At 43.7% G+C, this 23456-nt stretch overlaps 1 protein-coding gene across 2 annotated transcripts; it reads right to left on the bottom strand.

The window, feature by feature from the left end:
- Positions 1-729: 729 nt before the first annotated feature.
- Positions 730-21927, bottom strand: Hmgcr (3-hydroxy-3-methylglutaryl-CoA reductase). 2 transcript variants are annotated; one of them, XM_076927218.1, is made up of 20 exons: positions 21793-21927; positions 17509-17696; positions 16851-16962; positions 16538-16625; positions 15481-15565; positions 14120-14225; positions 11300-11406; positions 11074-11190; positions 10329-10489; positions 9983-10230; positions 9697-9872; positions 8139-8333; positions 6969-7127; positions 6653-6810; positions 5902-6007; positions 3981-4151; positions 3419-3559; positions 3177-3335; positions 2424-2578; positions 730-2026 (listed from the first exon to the last, which is right to left on the bottom strand). In XM_076927218.1, the coding sequence occupies exons 2-20, from the start codon at positions 17671-17673 to the stop codon at positions 1972-1974; spliced, it is 2664 nt and encodes an 887-aa protein (XP_076783333.1). In that variant the 5' UTR covers positions 17674-17696; positions 21793-21927; the 3' UTR covers positions 730-1971. The 2 variants fall into 2 exon arrangements, with proteins under 2 accessions (XP_076783333.1, XP_076783332.1); XM_076927217.1 differs by lacking the exon at positions 21793-21927 and adding an exon at positions 21346-21363.
- Positions 21928-23456: the final 1529 nt, after the last annotated feature.

Consider the following 23456-nt stretch of genomic DNA (forward strand, 5'->3'; position numbering starts at 1 on the left):
CCGCTAACAGCAAAAATGGAGTAATTACAAAGGAATGAAAGTCCGTCCTGAGGAAGCCCCTCTCCCCCCATGCAGCTAAGGGCCACTATGTTGACTGCTCGTCCCTTCCTCTTAATTTGCCCCAGCTGATAACTAAAGAGAATCTGGTCGAGACCAATCTGAACCCTCTTGGTGTAAGAAAGATCACTGAAACAAGCAACCCTGGCTGGCCAGCGCTGATGCTGCAGTTAGAGAATATAATGGAGAGAGGATCTTATGACCCTCATGAGAGGTCAGGCTGCCACTTGGCCAGATTTTGCTAACTTCTGGACCTCAGGTTCAGGGTTAATCCTCAATTTTAAAAAAGCCACTGCTTACACTTGTCAATTTTAACTTTCTTTCATAATTTACTCAACTGGAAAAAGTATTCTATAACAAAATGTATACAATTTAGTAATTGTACAAAACATGAATTTAGCAAGATGACATTGGTTACAGTCACCAGCATAAACACTCAATACTTTTTACTGCCACTTCCATGACAAGCTCAGGTAAATAAAATGGTACTGGCTGAAAAGTCACAAGAGGAGCAATTTGAAACTTTACATACAACAGCAAAGTCAATCTTCCACAATAATACTGACACAATCACAAGAGGCTCCCATGCTGCCGCGGCACTCCTGGAATGTCTTTCAGAGTCCATCTTCTACACAGATGTCAGCTTCCCAAGACCAAACTTGAAGCAGTAGATAGAATACAAAATAAGGAGCTCTTTATTATTATTTATACAAAACTGGTACATTAAAAAAAAATTAAGATTCAACAACTCTGCTGACCCCCTGAGGAAGCTAAGAGCTTTTATGGATCCATCAAAGGAGCCCATAAATGATTCAGTCACCAAACTCCTGGCCACAGGAACAAGGCACACAGCTCCAGGGCCATTCATGTGGCTCCATCATTGGCTCTGTAAGCTGACTTTCCCTTCATTAGGCTTGGAAAGCAAGCCAGGGTTTCCCAGACCAATGCTAACGAGCACTGTCTTCTCTGGCCCAAGCTGGAGTATTTTTATCAGTGTAAAAGTCGAGTTCTCTTATTTCTTAAACACTTCCAATAAACTCCTAGCATTAGACACTTTATTACAACATATACAGATTTGATAGTTTACCAAAAAAATCTAGAATTCAGCTAAATAAGTTAAAATGTCTCTAAAGAAAGTTGGCTTAGAGAAATGGTCGTTTTCTTTAAAAACTGTTCCCCCACTCTAAGTTCTGAGAGGTCCGACTTGCTTGTACTCTCCTCTAAGAGACACTAAGAACAGGGTGTGCAGAGTGTGGCACAGCTGGCGAAAATCTAGACTAAAGGCCTCTCTGAACAAAGATTTACAGAGATAAATGCAGTGACTGTTTTCTTTGTCGAGAACTATTTAGCACTACTTAGCACATTATTCTGTAGTTTGAGAATAAAAGTAATTCTTCCATGAAGTAGGTCCCCAAAATCAATAGACCAGCACCAAATGAATTATTAGTTTACAAAAAATAAACTTAGATTGCAAAGTTCTACAACTCAGACTGAATAAATAAAAATCAAAAGTTCTGTCAGCTACAGTGTCATTTAAAACTATTTCTACCCCACTGGAGGTGAGCCCCCACACTGATCACCAGGAACTCCATCATTTTGTCAGAACACCAGTTTCCAGCTATGGTAGCTTTCAGAAACGAGCTGCGGCTCACATCTGTGGTGCTCAGAGCACTTAACATCCCCGTGAGATCTTTCCAGAACACAGCATGGAAAGAACCACAGTTTCCACATCTGAGGAGTCTCTGCAAAGGGCCTCAGACGTCTCTGAAAGCGCCAGAAACCAAGCAGGCGTCTGTCTCACTGATCATGTCCAGTCATCTTCCACAGACACTGCATTGACATTTTTAATTCACAGATTTCATGTTAGTCCTTGAGAACCCAATGCCCACGTTTCAGTTCAGTATGCCAGGATGCTCAAGCTGCCTTCTTGGCGCACGTTCCTTGCAGATCTTGTAAGTTTATCTTTGATCTGTGTCAGAAAAAAAAAGTAGTAACACAGAGAATATTAGCAACGCAAACTGGGGGTTTGGGGTACATGTGTATGCGAGTGGAGGTCAGAAGACAACAAGGCACCACCCACTCTTCATTTTGACACAAGGCCTCTCTCAGTAGCCTGGAACTTGCCAAGTAGGCTAGGCTGCCCGGTCAGTGAGCCCCAGGACCTGCCTGTGGACCTGACTGTCTCTACCTGTTTAGAACATGTACTCTGATCATGCCACTACACCTGTTTTGTTTTGTTTTCTTTTCTTTTAAAAATCTGGATTCCAGGGCTTGGACTCAAGTTGTTCAAACATTTTAGTGGTAATTCCCAGACTAGGATTATAAAACCTTAATTTGGGAAAATCTCATATATGTGGAAGTCTTACCTGTTGTGAACCATGTGACTTCTGACAAGATGTCCTGCTGCCAATGCTGCCATCAAGGACAACTCACCAGCCATCACAGTACCACACACAATTCGGGCAAGCTGCCGTGCGTTTTCTCCGGGATTGTCTTTGCACGCTCCTTGAACACCTAGCATCTGTAATCAGAGGCCATCATGGAAGATTACTACATGGAGAAGAGCAGACCTAGACTCCATTAGAAAGTGGTGTCAGGCCGAGCTGACGGCACTATGCACTTACTTGCTTATTTCATGTATTTTATTAGGCGCATGCTTTATTAGGCGCATACACACAAACCATATGTATGTGTGTAGGTGTACACACACATATACACACACACTTTTTTTTGGCTAAAAGCAAGGGTAGAAACATGATGTGCTGTTCAGTAAATACATAGTACCCCTGGTGTGATGGTTGAACTTGGTTGTCAATGATAAACGGCCGCCAGCAGTTTGGCCTGATTGCTAACTGACGAAGGACCCAGCCATGGGCCTGGGCAGTAACCAAATGAGAGCTGACTGTGAGGCTAGAACAGGCCAATACGCAGTGTCCTCCACGGCCTCTACAGAGCTGACTGTGACGCTAGAACAGGCCTCCACGGCCTCTACCTTCGCTCCTGCCTTAACTTCCCTTAGTAATGAGCATCTACCTAGATGGAGAAGTCGAAATAAACCCTCTTCCCCAAAATTAACCAGAATAACTGGGTGTCAGTGGCTTGAGGGCAGACAGTCATACCTGCAGGCAGGCTTGCTGAGGTAGAAGGCTGGTCCCACCACCCACGGTTCCTATCTCTATAGAAGGCATGGTGCAGCTGATATATAAGTCCTCACTGGTAGGACCACTTGCTTCCATTAAAGTGATACAGTTTGAACTCCCCACATTCTGTGCTGCATCCTGGAGGAGAAAAGGAGAGATACAGTAGAGCCCCTCACTTGCAACACCAGAGCAGAGAGGAAAGCGGGACCCAGGGCGCTCACCTGGCCACATGCAATGTAGATAGCAGTGACGATGTTCGCTGCGTGGGCGTTGTAGCCGCCTATGCTCCCAGCCATGGCAGAGCCCACAAGATTCTTGTTAATGTTTACGTCAACCATAGCTTCCGTAGTCGTCTTTAACACCTAGACCACAGTGTGGACATTTTACATAGTCTACCAGGAGAACGAAGTAAAAACTGCTCACGTCTACCTCTCTGTACCTCTAGAAAGCAAGACTATACATGTGGCCCCATTTAAACTGTCCCAAAAGCGCTACGTGCAGTCATGAACAATAAAACAACCATTTTAATGAAAAACAACTTTACAAATGTAATCTTATAAAAGATGGTATTACTCTTTGAATTTTTTATTATTTTCAAAGCTTTCTTTCAGTGCTGGCTGGCCTAAAACTCACTATGTAGCACACCCTGGCCTCAGACTTCCAGGGATCCTCCTGCCTGACTCCCAGAGCTGGGATTACAGCTATGGGCCACCACAACTGGGCTCAACTCAACTAAAGACACTACAATGTAAACCATAGGATAAAGCAGCCATCCACACTCACTTCTCTCACCACCTTGGCTGGAATGACAGCTTCACAAACCACAGTCTTTCCTCGACCTTCAATCCAGTTTATGGCAGCAGGCTTCTTATCGGTGCAGTAGTTACCGCTCACTGCCAGAATCTGCATGTCAGGGAAGAACTCCTGCAGCTTCAGCAGGGCTTTCTCCGTACCCTAGGAAGAAGCACAACCGGCACAAGGCACAATGGAGCCGCATTCTGACCACCGCATCTACTGTAAACACAGCCATTCCGTGCAGTGCAGCTAAGGTATTGCCTAACAAATGTCCAGAACTCTCTGTATCTGATAAAGATAATGTTCCACAGCCTGTTAAAACATCAAAGCCGGGCAGTGGTGGCACACAACTTCAATCCCAGCACCTGGGAGGCAGAAGCAGGCGGATTTCTGAGATCAAGGCCAGCCTGGTCTACAGAGTGAGTTCCAGGACAGCCAGGACTACACAGAGAAACCCTGTCTCGAAAAAGGAAAAAGAAAACACTCATAAATTATCTGTTTCCCGTCCCTGCTTGTCCCTACACCACTCTACTGGTGTCCATGAACTTAACAACTCTGGTTAACTCAAAAAGTGGAACCATGTAGAATTTTGTAATTGGCGACTTCACTTAGAATAATGTTCTACTTTAACATATCTCTCACTTGTGCATGTATCCAAAAACGCTAAGCTTGCGTCTTCCTATTGGCTAGTCTGAGTAACGCTGTGAACACGAGTATACAGATATCTCTTTGAGACTGTTTTCAATTCCAAAAGCAGAATGGGGAGACAGATGACAGTTCTATTTTCAAGCTGTTAAAAACCACCATACTATTGAGAATTTTAAAAACTTAGGCATTATTCAGAATGAGGAAAATGAGTTATTTTCCTCATTCTGAATAAACTTTATAAACAAAAATTCTGTAGCCTGACTAGATGATTTTAACATTTGTATTTGTCTCTAATAAAAAGTTATCAACAAAATAAAACGTACACCATACAAAAATCTCTCAGGAAACAAAATGAATGGATTATACAAACAAACCAAGTATGTTTGATATCTTAAAGACAATGTTTCTAACACCTTCCTGTAAACCAGCAATTAAGAGTCAGAGACAAAACAACTGATCATAAGTTGCAGGTTAGCCTGGTCTACATTATGAGCTCCAGGTTGGACAAAGGCTACAGTGAGACCCTGTCACACATACACACACAAAGAAAGCAAGAAAAAGTCTCTAGAAAAGGTCAATTTTAAGATTTGGAGACAAAGTTCTTTTGGGGTAGCTTGGGTGTGCTCAGAACTGATCTGGGGCCCCATGTGCCTCCCTACACTCTCATTCTGAACCCTCAGGGCCACTCCTCCTCAGGAGGGAGGAGTTACTGGGCAAAGTTCTAAAGTGAGTGCCAGCCTCAGATCCCTCCCAACCCATTTCGGACACAGTGTCAAATCTCCAGCAGCACAGCGAGGCAGACAACTCCGCAGTCAAGAGCTCTGGCTGCTCTTCCTGAGGACCAAAGTCCAATTCTCAACACCCACTGGAGGCTCACAACTGAATCACACTCCAGTTCCAGAGAAATCTGATGGCCTCTTCTGGCCTCTATGGACACCAGGCACACATGTGGTGCACAGACATCCATGCAGGGAACACACCCAGACACACAAGTCCATTTTATCTAACTAATTCAAAAAAAGTCAAAAACACTACCAAGCCACACTATATTAAGCAATATTTACCTTTTAATAAACGTGAAATCAATCAAGTGTGTTACATATATACTCTATGGACACGGTGTATCAATAAGAGCCATGGCTGGGAGGGTAACAGTTGCAGTCCCAGCACTCAGAAGCAAAGGCGCAAGCATCACCATGAGTTCAAGGGCAGCCCGGTGTGCCCATCGCTGAAGCCTGAGATAGAGCGTGTCTACACTCACCTTGGAAATCATGTTCATCCCCATGGCATCCCCTGTCTTGGACTGGAAGCGGATGTAGAGGTTGCGGCCTGCCATCATCACATGAAGTTTCTGTAGACGTGCAAATCTGTGAACACAAGCATTTTATTTTAATCCAAGGTGAGAAATTTTAAATTTTACTCCTTAGTTCAGTAGGAAGAATTTTTTTCTTTAGACACACGAAGGATACTACTGTGGCTGAGTCTCATTCTCAGACACTGAATAGAAGGTGGACCAACTCTTTAACACATTTTAAGTCCAAATAAAAGCAAACACATTAGCTTGAACTGATTAGGTGTGACTGTAATGGTCTTCATTCAAAGTAAATCTCCAGCTAGACTTACACTCATGCTCTGTGTAGGAAATCCTACTCTAGGACAAAGTGACAGTCTAGTCACGTGCTGCCTCATGTCTATCTTACTGTCACTGAGTGGCTCAGGCCACCAGGTCTGCACAGCAAGTGCTTTTACCTGCTAAGCCATCTTACCAACCATTAAAAACCAATGTATCTCTATGGGGTAATTTGTCTGCATCAACATCTACCCTGACCAGGAATACTTCTTCATCACACTAAATGAATGAATTCAGATTGGTACATTACCTTAAGCAAGCAATGTATTTGGCTAGCACAGACAACAAGCTAAATATCCGTTTAAACACCTAAGCGAGTGTGTATGCGCGCGCGCGCGCACACACACACACACACACACACACACACACACACCCTACCTACCTGCTGGTGCTATCAAAGGCCTCCTTTATCACTGCAAACCCTTCAGGTGTTTCAAGCCAGGTCTTCACTTCTGCAGAGTCACAAGCACGAGGAAGACGCACCACCGGGCCTCGGGTCATTCCATCTGCAAGGACCCGGCTGCTGGCACCTCCACCAAGCTAAGAGAGGATTATGGGAACATATTAACCCATTTTAGCCTCTCCCCAAACCCTTGAGTCTGTCCCCGAATCTGTCCTGGTTGTCTTCCCCTGCCCAGTTGCCTTCCTCCCTAGTCCAGCAAGGACTAGTAGTTTAAAGCAGACAAAGCCCAACTTACACTTATTGCTCTGCAGCCTCTGTTAGTGCTGGCCACAAGACAGCCTTCTGTCGTTGCCATTGGCACCTGGTACTCTTTCCCATCCAGGCACAGAGGCCCGGCCACGCCAACAGGGATGGGCATATACCCGATCACATTCTCACAGCAAGCTCCCATCACCTAAGAAACAAGGGCAAAGTGGGAAAACCCACACTGTAACAAATAAACAGCAGCTCACCTCAGTCCCTGTTGCTAACAATTCTTCAAGCTTGCCCCTAGAGAATATTTCAATAATATTTTTTCCTACATAAATAGCTTTAGCTTATAGGTTTATTTTCTGATTTTTTTTTTTTTTTTTTTTTTTTTTTTTGGTTTTTTGAGACAGGGTTTCTCTGTGTAGCCTTGGCTGTCCTGGAACTCACTCTATAGAACAGGCTGGCCTCGAACTCAAAAATCCGCCTGCCTCTGCCTCACAAGTGCTGGGATTAAAGGCGTGTGCCACCACCGCCCAGGTCAATAATATTTTTAATGTATTCTTTTTGTTGTTATGGTGCTGGTGATCAAACCAGTGTTTGGTAAACATTCTATCCCAAACCCAGACTCCACCAAAAATTTATTCTTTATAAATATTTAAACTAGGAGCTGGAGAGATGGCTCAGTGGTTAAGAGCACTGACTGTTCTCCAGAGGTCCTGAGTTCAATTCCCAGCAACCACATGGTGGCTCACAACCATCTGTAATGGGATCCAATGCCCTCTTCTGGTGTGTCTGAAGACAGCTGCAGTGTACTCATATAAATAAAATAAATAAATCTTAAAAAAAAAAAAAATATATATATATATATATATATATATATATGTTTACGTATACGTATACGTATACATATACATATACATATACATATATATATAAAAAAACTGGCTGGGTGGTGGTGGCACATGCCTTTAATCCCAAATCCTTGAGAGGGAGAGTTCAAAGACAGCCTGATCTACACAGATCAGAGATCAAGTTCTAGGACAGTCAGGGGAACACAGAGAAACCCTATCTTCAAAAATCAAAATAAATAAATAAATAAATAAATAAATAAGCAAGCAGGCAAACTGTTGGACTTTTTCAACAATGATTATAAAATCATGAAAAATAAGGTCAGCTACAAGTTACAAAGCAAGCCCTCCCTAATCAAACAGCATACCAAGGAATAGTTATAATCTCTGTAGGGCAGGTGCTGTAGAGAAGACGGCTCTGCAAGCTTGGTGGAGAGGAGCTGCCGTCGGATAGACACGCCACGTTCATGAGTCTCCATTAGAGTCTCCAGCCTGTAAGCTGGGATATGCTTAGCATTAACCAGCTGGATGACCTCTGCGTCACTGAGGAACTTTGCACCTTTCTGAAGAAAGGAAAAAGAAAGTGAAGAGATGGAATTAGATAAGAACAGAAATTCATAAGCAGAAGACCAAAGGCTGAAAGAACACAGTGCGGAGCTGCTTACATGACTATAATTTACAATAATCATACTTAGCCAGACCATGTCCCACCCGCTCTGAAAAACAAACACAGAACAAAACCTTCCCTCAGCCCAGCGCCCCTGCTCTCTGCACAACAGGACCCTCACTGTACACTTAAATGCTCGTGGACTGACCAATGAAAGTCAATCAACACATATTTGCTTACAATGGCAGTCGATATGTACACTGTAATTTTTTGTGGGAACAAATTGTGGCCCTTAAATAGGATATATTCCAGCTGAGGATACCAGTTCTCAAAAGAGCTAAAGTACAAAAACATTAAGAAGAAAATTCAAAAGGCTTTGGGTTTGTAAAGGGGGAGATGATTTGAAAGATATCAAGGAGATTCAGGGAAGTACTTGCTCTGCAGGCATGATGCTGACTGAGTTCAGATCCTAGCAAGCACAGAAAAGCCAGGCACAGTAGTGTACATCTGCACTCCCAGCACTGGGCAGGAGGAAGATACAGACAGTGGCTGGGGACTTGCTATGTCCAGTCTAACCAAAACCTTGTCTTAAAAAAAAAAAAAAATCAGATAAAGCTAGGAGGTATCACACGCCGCCTTTAATCCCAGCACTGGGGAGGCAGAGAAAGGTGGTCTTCTAAATTTGAGGGCAGCCTGGTCTACGTAGGTCTAGGCTACCCAGGACTACATATTTAATTCGCTTGACTATGTTGATTATTCATAAAACTCTATTTCCTCAGTCACTGTATCTTAATAAAGTGGTAGCAGAATGGAACTTTATCTTACCAAGCATGGAAAAAGTGTGGTAGACTAGGAAAACATATTCTTACCATAGAAAAACTTAGATTAAGCCGGTAAGGCTGAAAACATGACGGACGTATGTAAATGTGGCGGGAGAACAGAGTTCAAACATAGCCCACCTCAACACACACGCATGCCAGCGCTCCCCATCGCTACAAGACAGAACTCGCTAGGAAGAGGTTTGATTCTGGAACCAGAAAATAAGAGACCCTGCTGCTGGCTTTACAATTCCTCAATGGTAAGTATCTTGGGGATATTACTGAAGCTTCTCAAGCCTGGGCTGCTCATCTGAAGGGTGGGGAGAACACCCCAAAGGCTGTAGGGATTAATACAGTTGTCAATAAGCCTATGACACAGAGACTAGGACACAGCAGGCCTTGGTAGTACCAGTTTAACTTCCTTTGATTAAAAAAAAAAAAAAAAGTACCCAAACCATCCTCTTTTAAAGAAGCCTCTGGTGTGAGCGCGCCCTTTCCCACCTCTGCATTCTCCAGTATCTGCAGACATTCTTCATTAGGTCGAGGCTCGCTGGGGAGTTCAATTCCAGGTTCCTGTGTGCCCAGGGCCGATGGAAGGCTGGCTCCAGAGGCGCCAAGCACAAAGGTAGCTCTGCTTGCAGTCTCAGCTTCCACCACTAAAGGTTTTATAACCTCAACTGTGTGAGAGGCAAAAAGACATCTCAAAGCCCTCAAGTCACTTTCAGGTGAAGTCACTCAGGGGCGTCCTCGGGCAAGAGGAGCTGAGAATGAAGGACACAGCAAATACCTTTTCCATCTCGGTTCGCTCCTGCATCCTCCTCCACTGACGAGAGCTTCTGGTTACTTCTCACAAGCAGAGGCTCACGTCTACAACAGTTGTCTTGAGCTTTCTTTGGGGTCACAACAGGAGATGTGATAGGATTTTTTAAGGAGAGTGTCGATTCTGTCTCAGCTTGTTCAAAGAAAATATACTTGACAGCCAAAAGGAATGCTAAGCTCAGGGTGACCACCTGTTCAATGTCCATGCTGAGCATCCTGTGTGAAAGCGAAGATAAGTGCTGTCAGCTCAGAAACCAGCACGTCACGGCACAGCGCCGGAAGACGGCAGAGGACTGTGGGTTCCAGTCACTTACTTGGAGAGATAAAACTGCCAGAGAGACACACTTGGTTCAATTCTCTTGGACACATCTTCGTCCAGACCCAAGGAAACCTTAGCCTGTTCTGCCGTGCTGTTCTGAGGAGAAGGATCAGCTATCCAGCGACTGTGAGCATGAACAAGAACCAGGCCTAAAGACTGAAGGAACATATTTTAAATTGTGTACCCTCTGCTCTCTCACCCCTTCCAACTCCATAACCAGACACTTTCCTCCTCAACCCCACCGTATCAAGGTAAGAAAGCCCCCAGTTTGTTAAATAAAAGCATTGGTCCTAAAACTGTTCAAACGTTCCAAAGAATAGCTTTTCAAAGACAGAGGAACTTGCAAAGTCTACTCAGGAGAGCAAGACTAACAAAGACCAGAAGGCCAGTGGGGCATGGTGGCATACACCTGGTATCCCAGCACTCAGGGGACTGAAGCACGAGGATTCAAAGTTCAAAGCCAGCCTTGGCCAGCCAGTAAGATCCTGTCTCAAGATAGCAAACTGAAGTCCCCAGAACCTCAAAGCGACAAAGAACAAACTGAGAAAACAGAGAGAGAGAGAGAGAGAGAGAGAGAGAGAGAGAGAGAGAGAGAGAGAGAGAGAGAGAGACACTAGAACATCACCGAAGGGCCAAATAGCAGATAAACAAGACGGGAACTAAAAACACAAACAGCAGCCCCCAAATACCCAAAACATAAGACACACTGAGACTACAGATACTGGGGGAGATGCCATTACCATAATCATCTTGACCCTTTGGGTTACAGGGTTTGGTTTATTCTCTTCTTCTTCTAAAACTCTGGCAAAATGGCTGAGCTGCCAAATTGGACGACCCTCACGGCTCTCCCGAGAAAGCTACGAAGGAAGTCAGCATGATGTTAGGAGGTATGCGGGGGACTCAGGTAAAGGGACAGCATGGGCAATGCTACTTCATAACTAATGACACCGGGAAAACCAGTCTTACCTCTAGGACCAGGGACACACAGGCTGGGAAAAACGTCATGAACACAAAGTAGTTGGCAAGCACAGACATGCAGCCAAAGCAGCACATGATTTCAAGCTGCCGAACCCCTAGTAGAGAACAGGAGACACAGAGCTGGGTAAGTGTGGATTTCTGGCATGCCATTTATGCACACACAGATGATGCTAAGACATCTGCACACACAGATGATGCTAAGGCTTCAGGAACAGCTGTTCTAAAACCCAGTCCTGGCAGGACACAGACCCCAACATCACAGTGCTGTGTATAATGGTGCTGTTTAATACAGATGGCCAACAAGCGTTTCCAACTCTTTTATAAAACGGTATCATTTTGGGTGAGACAAGAAGCTGTAAGACCAGCTACTTTACAGAAGTCATTTCATCCTCCAGTCTACACTACTATCCTAGACTCACTTATCACAAAAGCAACTGGCCTCTGTGTTCAGGGTGATTTACAATGCACAGATCAGTAGGCAATTCTGCCTCTCTTGACATGGCATCTCAGTAAATAGTCTTCCATACCACTAAGTGCATTTTTCTATAACCCTCACAGTGCCTACTGATATTCTTAGCATTTTACTTCATTGACCTATCTGAAAATGATATGATGCAAAATGTTAATGAATCAAGAGTGAAAATTAACAAACATTTCACCACAAAATCTTTCAAGTGTCATTTGGTAATCTCAAACAGAAGGTACCAGAACTGTAGAGACCAGAAAGGAAATTAAAATCACCAACTCCTACCCTTTGGCTCAAATTAAAATAAAAAAATGTATTACATTATTTACTTTCACAAAAAGGGAATTTGAAAAACTAAAAATTATACACACACACACACACACACACACACACACATTAAAGCAAATCTATACACATTCTACTTAAACACTAGATGAACAGAATATTTTCACACTCAAGGCCACTCAATCAATACTTAACCAATGCTTTTCACAAATTAATCATCAACTATTTTCTTTCCTAAACTCATGTTGCCATCATTCTTCCTGACTGTCCCAAAAGAAGCTTCTCTGCCACTTTGATTCCACACAGGAACACAGCTCCAGTCCAAGGACTTCTACGTAGCTGTGGCTTGTATGTGTGCTGGGAACTGGACCTTCATATATGCAAAGTATGTCCTACCATGGAGCTACACTTAGCCAAGCCCTTTCTGTACTGGCCTTTTCAGTTATTCTCAGGACATGGTAAAATGTGTCCAAAGCACGTACAGCTCCAGGGTCAATCAATCCCTCACACTGTGTAACGACATAGGCATCGGGGTTGCTGCCTAATTAATTTTAAGTGACATCTCTATTTCTGCAGATAAAGATGACTTCAGTGGCTTCTGCAACTACACATCTGATTATTCTTTTGTTCATTTCTCTAACGATTCACGACAAGGCATCAACCCTACTACTTTCTGCATCAGATTCAAATAAGCAGCCTTTGTTTCAAGGACTTCCTGGCCCATCTTCAACACCTCAAACTCTCCTGCTTGAAGAAAATCCCTTAGCTGTGTTTTCACCTCATCAACATTTTATTTGATTTAGTGGTGGTGACATGATGATACCATCATTAAAACTTAAACTATACCTTAAAGAAGGTAACTTTTCAAAGTGTGTGTGTGACTGTGGGGCACATGTGTGCAGGGCATGTATGGAGTCAGAGGACAGGATCCACTGTCTGTCCTTGTGTCTGGATTATTAGAGACAGACTCTGCAGTTCCACAGCTTACCACAGGCTAGCTAGGCTTTCAACACCTGGAAATTTTCTTTGCCTCTGCCACAGAAATAGGCCAGTACGGCAGGCTTACATGGGGCGTAGAGACCCCAACTCAGCTCTCACACTTTCGTAGCAAGTGCTTTACCTGCCATCTTCCTAGTTTACAAAAGTACATTTTAAAGTATGCAAAAAAAAAAAAAAAAGTGCTATAGACTGAGCCAAAAACAATTTTTAAAATGATTTTTCTTTCCTAATTAAAACCCTCTGTTGAATAGTAGAATATCTATCATTACTATTTATATTATATAAAGAAATATATACTATTTAATAAATGAATGAATACAGAGACAACCAAATATTCTCCCAAAAATAAGATAATTAGAGGCTGAAGTGGCAGGAAACTCAACAGCTAAGAGTGTCTCTGGCTCTTGCAGAGGACCCGAGTTTCGTTCCCAGCACTCACATCAGATGGCTCACAACCACATGTAACTCCAGGGGACACAGATGGATAGACATAGACAGACACACAGACACACACACACAGACACACACACACAGACACACACAGACACACACACACACACACTAATAGCAAGATATATTCATTCTGGTAAATTTCCATTGCATGTAACGGAGTCCTGATGTTTAGTATTCTCTAGTATTCCTTTAAAGATGAGGAAGTGTGTTGAGGTTGGTGCTGCAGACATGCTAGGATGTGTGACCCAGAATCTAATTAAAGCACCAGATTAGATCTGGACTCTTGCCCCAACATGACAATTAAAATACAGGGAAACAAGTTACTAATTTAGCCCAGGTAACAGCAAGAGCCTTGCGATACCATCTTGGTAACAAACGGACAGCAAACCCCAAACACCACAAGCAGCCACAAGAGACGACAGCAAGCATGGGGAACATCCGTAAGCTGCTACTACTTTCTCACCACGCACAGAGGTCCATATATCCACACACTAACAATATTTGCAGTTCAAATCATTTAAGTCAGAATTCAAGAACAAACAATGTAAATATAAGACCTCCTACTTTCCCCTTAACTATAAGTGTATTAGAAACTGTTTACAAACCTGACATGGTGCCCACTCCAATCACAAGACATTCCACAAGAGCGTCAAGGGTGAATGTGGGGCCCAGGATCGCCATCCCACGAGCTATATTTTCCCTTACTTCATCCTAAAGAATAAACCAAAGATGCCGGTGGTTGTAAAGTGCAAGTTAGCCTTTTAAAAGGCTAGAGAGCACCCTGGGTCCTATATAAAGCTTATTTTACTATGCGAAGAACAAATCTGATAAGATAGGATGCATACAACAGGTAAAATGGGCTGTGGGAGGCATATTAAATTCCACCTGATTACACACTTTCACAGTTAGTTATATTTGGGCTCCCACTGACAAAAGCTTAGCTGAGATACTTTGAGGTCACATTAGTACAATAAAACCTAGATAATTTTCTTATCAAAATGTTCAAATGATCATCAGCAATATCCAATATATATAATCGAGACAGAACTATGAACTCTTTCCCAGCTTGGGGGAGGAGGTAGCTCAGTGACTGAGCACCTGAGAATCCTTCAAAAGGTCCTGAGTTCAATGGCCCATCACTGAAGGAAATTATAAAAGGACTAAATAGGACATGGCGGTGTGTATATCTGCAATATACCTGCACTCAACTGATCACAGCAGGAGATCACTATAATTCAGAATAGAATGAGATACAGTCTGTCTCAAAAAAAAAAAATTCTGCTACAAGGTTGTTATACAACACTGGGTTTTTTAAAGTCACCGATGAACAGCAGGATGAATTTAAGATGGGGGTTAATTTGAAGGGCTTAGAAACAATGTGATCTGAGGCTCTATCCCGCTAGATGTGCTACAGTCTGAAGGTGAAGCACACACAAGGCACTGAAGGCGGCTCTTGTACTTCATCCCCAGTAGGTGGTGCTCCCTGAGAAGGCTGAGGGGAGCAGAGCCTCATCAGAGGAAGTGGGTCGCAGGGTGTGGGCTTTGTGGTTTCATAGCCTGGCCCAACTTCCTGAGCACTCTCTGGACTGCACGAAGCCTCCAGTTCCTGCTAGCATGCCCCCCCCAGCTGGATGAACTACCTCCTGGAAACACAAACCCAACGAGCCTTTCTTCCTTTAATTGTTCCATGTCAGGCATCTGGTCAAAGCAAGGAGGAAAGGCCTGAAACACTCCCTCCTTCCCCTAAGGCCTCATTAGGTGGTTTATTCACCTAAGTCAGGAGCTGTGATTTCAGAAGACTTTCAAAGAGAAAATGGGGAAATGAGACACTTAACCAAACCAGTCTTAAAACGTGCGTCTCAAAGCTTGAGAGATCGGTTACATTCTGAACAGTAAAGAAATCTCCTCTTGTGAGTAGACACCGTGGGGGAGCCCGTCCCACTGCAGGGTCACAAACAACACTCACCTGTGAGTTTGAACTCAGGGCAAACTTTGCTAACGCACTGGCTCTAGAAAGGTCGATCAAGAGCAGAAAAAAGGGCAAAGCTTCGCTGGGGAAAAATCAAGACAAGTGACATTTAACACAGCGAAAATACAGTTTTAGAAACGTCTTAAAATAATCCTTCCCATCCATACCACAGACATGGCATACCCACTTTTCTGCTAATATTCTTAAGAAGCCTTGAAGCTAAGAGATACTCAAAATATTTGCCAAAGTTTATTTTGTTTCACTTTTTTGAGACAAAGCCTCCTGAAGCCCAGGCTGACTTCTAACTTGCTGTGTAGCTGAAAGTGGCTTTGGACCCCGATCCTTGACTCCATCCCTGGAGGTACAGACACTGTCATTATGCCCATCATAACTAAAATACCTGACAATGTTAAAATGTAAATGGACACTCAATGAAACACCTCTCAGTGTTTTCTTAGCAAAGTGCTATTCTATATTTATAAAAAAAAAAAAAAAAGTACTTGAATTAACATCAAGAAAAATGTGTAATATACAAACTGGTGAAGTTAACCCCACCTTCCCCAAAGCAAGAGGTTAAAAAAAGCAAAATCTTTAAAATAAGCCAACCCTCAGCTGCTATGTTCCTTCTGAAATGTATCCCTAGTGATAATGGTGAACAGAAACAAAAACTGCCTATAAAGATATTAATCACTGTGCTATTTATGGAGAAAAAAAATAAAAATCCAACATTAGAATAACAAACTATAAAACAGTCACACAGAATATTATATAGCTATCACTAATAATTTATTTTAACATTAAGGACGTGAAAAGATGCAGATAAACTATGTCGGGCAAAAACAGACTCGACACAGCATATATAGTATGACACTCAGAAAATATGTCTAAAATAAATGGGAAAGAATAAATTCAAACTGTTGACAGAGCCAGCTAACAGCACGTACATGAAACCCCCCTACTTTTTAAACTTGTAAATGTATGCGTCACCTTTAATACAGAGAATAAAGAGTCTTAGAAATATATTTTAGAAGAACACACTGTTGATTTTACTTACTTTAGGCCTGTCAATTCTTTGTCAAGGAAATGAATGACGACTGTACTGAAGACAAAACTTGAGAAAATTGTGAAGAGGCCGGCAATACCTAAACGCCAAACGCCACAGTTAGAGTCTGCACTCCTTATTACACAAGTCCTAGCACGCAGTCTCACTCAGTCCTCTGGAACAATGCCATTCCCTCTATAGTCCTGAGGCCTTGCATTGAGACTATTACCTGTGGAATGTACTCAACACTCTTTCAGCATCACGCACCTAGAAAATTCCACAGTAAGTCAAAGTCTGACAGCACACAGACACCGACCAGCCTTACCCAAAATGTATTTTGACCCAAGCTGACGTAAGTTCTGGAACTGGAAGTAAATGTACAGGATGGCGATGCACCGCGTGATCGTGAGGATGATGATGTCGCTGCTCAGCACGTCCTGCGGCAGAGAGGAAGCTTTCACACAAGTGCCCACGTGCGAGAACCTTTACTCTCTGTCACTGGTTTATGTGTTATCACAAGAATATAAACGCCAGCAGAGTAAAACTAGATCTAAATAGCCAACACGGAAATCAAAACTTGAATGTAACTGTTAAGCAATTTGTAATTCATTGAGATCACTTTTTCTGATAGTCCTTACAAAAGTTATCTTTCCCAAGAGAGTCAACTACACTTTCTTGTATTTAAAAGAGCATTTTTTAGTGTATTCCATACTATGTATATAGCTGAAAATTTGAGGTAAGTCCACAAGTAAAGATTACACACAACTCTTTTTGCTTATGTGTTCTCTTAAAAGGAGACTTTTTTCATTAATTACTTTATTCACTTTACATCCCAGTTGCAGCCTCTTCTCATTCCAGTCCCACCCTCACAAATCCACCCCCCCCCCCCCCCGCACTCCCTCCCCTTCTTAAGGGGAGGGTTCCAAAAGGAGACATTCTTTAAAAATTGAAAATCACTTTAGTCAGTATCAAAGTAAACTAACCTCTTCAAATTTTGGGCACTCATAATTCCAGCCACAGATCTTGTTGTTGCCGGTAAACATGTTCATGGACATCATACAGATAGTTAGTGTCACCGTTCCCACAATGACCTCCCAGGGGTGGGAGGCCACCAAGAGGCCATGCATACGGAAAAGCCTTGACAACATTGTAGCTACTCCGTCCTTGGATCCTGGAGGGAATACACATACACACACTTAGCCTGCAGCTCACTAAAGGACAAAAGGATGCTGTCAGCCCTATGTGCAGCATCTTACGTGCAGGACTAGCTCAGTATTCTACAGAATTCTGCAAAGTGATTGCAATACTCTATTAAAGTGACTTGCTACTTTTTCAAACACCTAAATCTTTTATTACTAACTGGCAAACAACTTACATACAAATGTTCCTTTAAAAGTAAGTTTCCAGCATAATTCCATGTAATTATGTGAGCCAAGGAGGAACAGAATAAAGTACGAAACAAGCATGAGACTATTCCCATTTTTAGTTACTTAAATAGAAAACCCATGAACACCCTCTTCACCATCCACATGCTTAATAAAGGTAACATCAAAGAGGCTTCTTCTTAAGTATCTTGCCAAAAGTCATCATTTATGAGCAAGAATCTGTTACACTTTTTCATTCTCTAGGATATAAGGCAGAATGTCACTAGCACAATGTAACACTTCCATAAGATGGCTGTCACCAGAAATCTTTTCTGATCTATACTTCTATGTTAGTAAAAAGGGGGCCTGCATTTCTCAAGGATGGCTGCTTTTCTCCTGGCAAACTGAAGGGGCAAAAAGATAATTTAAATATGTTAGATGTGGAAGGCTCCTGAACTTTTACAGCCAGACAAGACTGGAAAGTCAGTAGAAGCAGATGTTGAGTAAAACGTGTGTCTGTATCATACAGAAAGACCCACCCAAGGAGAGAAGATACAGCTCAGTGTAAGGCCCTCTGTTCAAAAAACAAAAAACCCTACGACTTCTTGTCTGACAAGACGGATCTCAACAGAATGAATAGCAAGACCTGAGCTGATGACTACCATTCTTCCTACATCTGAGGGCTAATTAACAATTTTGACATTCCTATTTGAAGTGTAACCTTATAAAGCCTCTGATGGCTTACAGAGATATTTCTCATGGTAAAACTATAAAGCACAATGAAAAAATGTTACCCATAACAATCAGTCACAAAAACTAGGTCCTGTGAGACGGTTCTGTGAACAAATGCACTCGCATCTAAGCCCCACTGCTTCTGACACTGCAGACAGTGCTCTGCGCTCCACATCAGGCCACAGTGCACACTAGTGCACACAAACACACACAATACAAACGATGAAAAGAAAGCCAGCAAACTAAGCCCACTGACTGTCAGCAGGAATTCAAATAGATCTCCCCCATTCACTAAGAAATTAGCCAATTAGCCAGGCAGTAGTGGTAAGGGGGGCAGAGGCCGTTAGATCTCTGAGTTCAGAGTCAGTGTGGTCTACACAGAGAAACCCTGTCTTGAAAAACCAAACCAACAAAACCAAAAAACGCACCACCAACAACAACAAATTAAGTAAAGACGGCAAAAAAGTACCTGGAGGGGGGGAGTGTAAGAAAGGTGGGAGCTTCCATTTTAGAAATGACGCCAATCAGCAAATATTATCTTTCTCCAACATTCCAGTCTTTCTCTGCACTGCTATACCAGACCAGGCCAGTATAACTGATTTTCAAGCTGGTCACAAAACATTAATTCAACCATCAAATCAAACTGTTTTGTTGATGAAAACAGTTTTAATTAACTAAAAATAGAAAGTAACATAAAAGTAGATACAACGGGGGCATGGGTAAGTACCATGTCAATTCCTGCTTCATGAAATTATACACAACAGTCTCACTAGACTGTATGTTTCTTGCTGTGGGTCTCAAGGCATAAAGATGTGGCAGGCATCTGTATTTATCTTTTTTTTTTCAGTACTGCATAATCAACTTTACTGTTTTCCTCCCCAGCATCTTGCACTGATTTATAGCACTGGCCAACCCGAGAAATGACAACTACAAAGTATTTTTATGGAGAGCCTGGGGTTAAAGGGTGAACACTTTAAACCTGTCTAGGATTCTCATGAGGAACTACATGTCCACTGGCTTCTCTCATAGAATCTCTCTTTGAAATCAGAAACTAAGGCACACTGGTTGAAAAGATTGCCTTCAAGGTTTCAGAAGGTAAATCAGTTTCAAATCAGAATCATTTCCAGTTCACCACCCCTCACTCCTAACGCTTCCCTAGTGAGGCAGTATTAGTCATCACTACTAAAGGCGATTCCACTGAGAAAATCTGAATTGCCATGGGGAAGGCCCCCAATGTGATTACCAACTAATAATCCCTAACCACACTAAGCCAGGCACACCAGACCTCCCATCCTGGGCCCTGCCAGTCTTCCCCACAGGTGCAGAGTCTTTTTTTTTTTTTTTTTTTGTCTTTTTTTAAAATATTCTGAAGGAAAAAACTTACACACAATCCTGTGCCATAATCCAAGCAAGCAAAGAGAACCACACCTACCTGGACATACAAACTGAGCAATGTTATAAAGGTGTGTCAAAAGTAACCATAATTACAAACTGTCTCTAGGAGCACCTCCCAGCTCCCTGTGACTAGTCAAAGTGACACCAGAAGGCAGGTGGCAGTTTATAAAAGCTCAGTGGGCAGCTTTTCTGCTGCAGTGCAACAGTAAAAAAAAAAACTTGCCTACTTATCCAAATAAAATATGCAGCAAATATTTCAGACTCCTCAAATGGTTGAAAATTTAAATCCACCAGACTTCTTAAATTCTAACTCTACCTAGGACCAGACCCACCAACCACTGCCAACTAAAGAAAGGGTTCTCTGTGATTCTGTCCATTCAGCACTCTTGCTGTGGCACACACCCCACTCTTTGATTAGACAGTATCTACACTGAACTCAAATTAGTAAATACGTACAGGTCGTCCCTTTGAGGGTGAGAAGCCTCTTCTATACTGCAGTCACATATAGTATCAACAGCACCAACAGGACGTAACGACTGCTTTCCTAACCCACCACCAAACAGGAGCATCAGCACCATCATCCTGCACTACAAAACAGGCTCCAGACCCAACTCTACATTACCTGTTTACAAGTCCATCTCCTTATCATTTTCAAGTTCTCTGACCAAAGTATTAAGTGGAACCATAAAAAAACTACTATTTTGAGAACTTAAGAAATAGTACAACTTCAGATAGGTTTAAGGGTGCAGAAATTGATCTCAGACTATAGCTCACGGTCTACAAATTAGACAAAAATATTGCAGTGTGTGCATACATGCCATGCTCCCCCACAGGCACACCCTTTATCTTGAAACAGATGTGACATACACACACGTTTTCGTGTTAATCTGATGGTTTAAGCATGGCCAAGTTCTAGAAAGGCACTAGAACTAAGTCCATAAAACGCGGCCCAACCTCACAGTATATCCAAGACTCTGCCCTAAGATAAAAAAATAAAAATACATCACAAGTAACCAAACAAATGCATTCCCTACTTTGTGTGGCGCTTTAACTGTACGCAGCGACTTTGTATGTAAAAAGCCAGTAAGTAACAAACGTTCCTGTGGCTTTACAGGACCTAGCCCGAAAAGGCACAAGCTCAAGAAGGGAAATACTCCATCTGACCACTTTCGATAGAATAATATATTAACCTCCCCCTACCTCAGAAGTCTAGGTTTTCCTCACTCAAACCAAATTAATTCCAAAAGGAGGACAAGGTAAGGGGCAACACTATCAATGAGACTACGCCCCTTAGGAGAAAGTCCGTGACATGCTGGCCGACAGACCGACCTCGCATCCTCCTCCTGGCCCACAAGGAGGGACACAGGCTGCCGTGTCCACGCGGATCTCGGCTTTGGATCAATCTGCAGCCTGTATCTGGCCTTTCTCCATCCCTTTAAAGAAGGGGCTTTGCCGCAAGGCAGCGCCTGGGCGTGAGTCCTTGTTCTCTAGGGCACCGCGGACATCGTTCCCGCTGTCCCCTCTGCCTGACACTCGTTCTACACGGATGACCGTGACCGCCCAGTCAGCACAGCGCCCTCCGGACTGGACCCACGGACGCCCCGGTCGCAGCTCTGACCCTCAGGCCCAACCGGCCCACGGATCCCCCTGGCCGCCGCCCTGCCCCCGGGCCTCAAGGACGTGCCCTCGCGGTCCCCTCGGCTCGCAGCCGCCTCGTGGGCCCAGGCGAAGCGTGAGACCCGCTGTCCTGCCGGTCCCCAGCGTCCGCCCGCTCACCTCCGGATCTCAATGGAGGCCACCAAGCCGGTCCAGCCGCCGTCTCCAGTCAACGGAGCCCCGGGCGGAAGGAACCGCGCTTACGCACGCACCGGGCCGCCCGCCGGCCGCCAATAAGGAAGGATCGTCCGATCCCCTAGCCAATCGTCGGGCGGCTGCTCAGCCTGACGGCCTACGTCACGAACGGTCGCCCTAACAACCGCCCACTGCTCGCACCCGGGCGGAGAACGGGCACCGCACCATCTCTCACCACGGCCGAGCCAACCAATGGCTGGTCGGGTCCCAGCATCACGGCCTTCCTATTGGTCCCCGAGCCATGGGGGCGCCTGCAGGGACGCCGCCCGCGCTGGGGACAGGGGATTCCGTGGGTGGAGTACCCCAAACTCAGAATTTGACCTGCAGGGTTCTGCCTGTGGGAGGATCACGGGTGGCCACCGTGTCAGAGTTGGAGCGTGGGGGGGATGAACGCGGGTTCAGGTTGAAAAGGAAAAGCCCAGTTAGTAGAGAGATCTGCGGGGAAAGTTGTAGAGCTCTGAGAAAAAAAGAGGAATTAAGAAAAAGAAAGAAAGAAAACGAAACGTGGCAGCGAGTTGAAGCCCAAACCCCCTGTGACATACCCATCAGTGCTAATGGATCCGGATATCTAGGTCACCTGTCACACACTGTGGATGCTCGCCGAAGAGTCCCTCTCCGGTGTCCTCTCTGATTTCCCTCTGTTCTCTTCCTGGCTGCAGGCCTTTATCAGGTCTTACCTCAAACTGCAATAACCTCTCCTAACTGGTCTTCCCACCCTCGGGTGCTCACACCTTCTGCATCTGGCATGTCTGCTGCAGTAATCTTCTTCTTATGTCATACACCTGCCCCTAAATCATCAGCCTTTTGCCTGCGAAGCTGACACGGCCAGTATGGCCCCATCCCATTTCACCTACACTGCTCTAGCCCTGTTTTAGCCTAGAGTCCTTTGATTGTACTGAATCGCTTTTGACCCCTCCCGAAACCCACCCCCTTTCTGGTCTTAGCTTAGCCCGGATATACCTACCCACTTTAAATTTTGAAATCCTAATTATACCTCAAGGATCATTCATATGCCACCTCCTTTCCTGATTCTCTCAAGCATATGTCATCTCTTTCTTTGAACGCCCATAGCACTTCTGTAATAGTCTATGACTTGTCTTACTGTTTTATGTGGAAATGTCTTAAAGAGAGGAATTGGTACATAACTCTTTTCTTTAGTTTTTTGCGCTCTCTCTCTCTCTCTCTCTCTCTCTCTCTGTGTGTGTGTGTGTGTGTGTGTGTGTGTGTGTGTGTGTGTCTTGCCTGAATGCCGCTGTGCACCACATGTGCAAAGCAGTGCACCGTGGAGGCCAGAAGAGGGCATAGGATCCTCTGGAACTGGAGTTACATAAGATGGTTGTTAGCCGCCATGTAGGTGCTGGAAACTGAATCTGGATCCTCTGAAGAACCGAGGTGCTCTTAACTGATGAGCCATCTCTTTCGCTTCCTTAACTCAAAATTTAAGGTCCTATATTTTTTTAAACACAGTACTGAGAAAACACTATATGCTCAGTAGTACTTTTAATAAACTTAAAAAGTACCTGATTAGAGTCTCATAATTGTTATAAAATAGGGATTTCTCCCATTTCACACAAAGAGAACGCTGAACA

This window comes from Arvicanthis niloticus, chromosome 29 (assembly GCF_011762505.2).
Source record: "Arvicanthis niloticus isolate mArvNil1 chromosome 29, mArvNil1.pat.X, whole genome shotgun sequence".
Taxonomy (NCBI): domain Eukaryota; kingdom Metazoa; phylum Chordata; class Mammalia; order Rodentia; family Muridae; genus Arvicanthis; species Arvicanthis niloticus.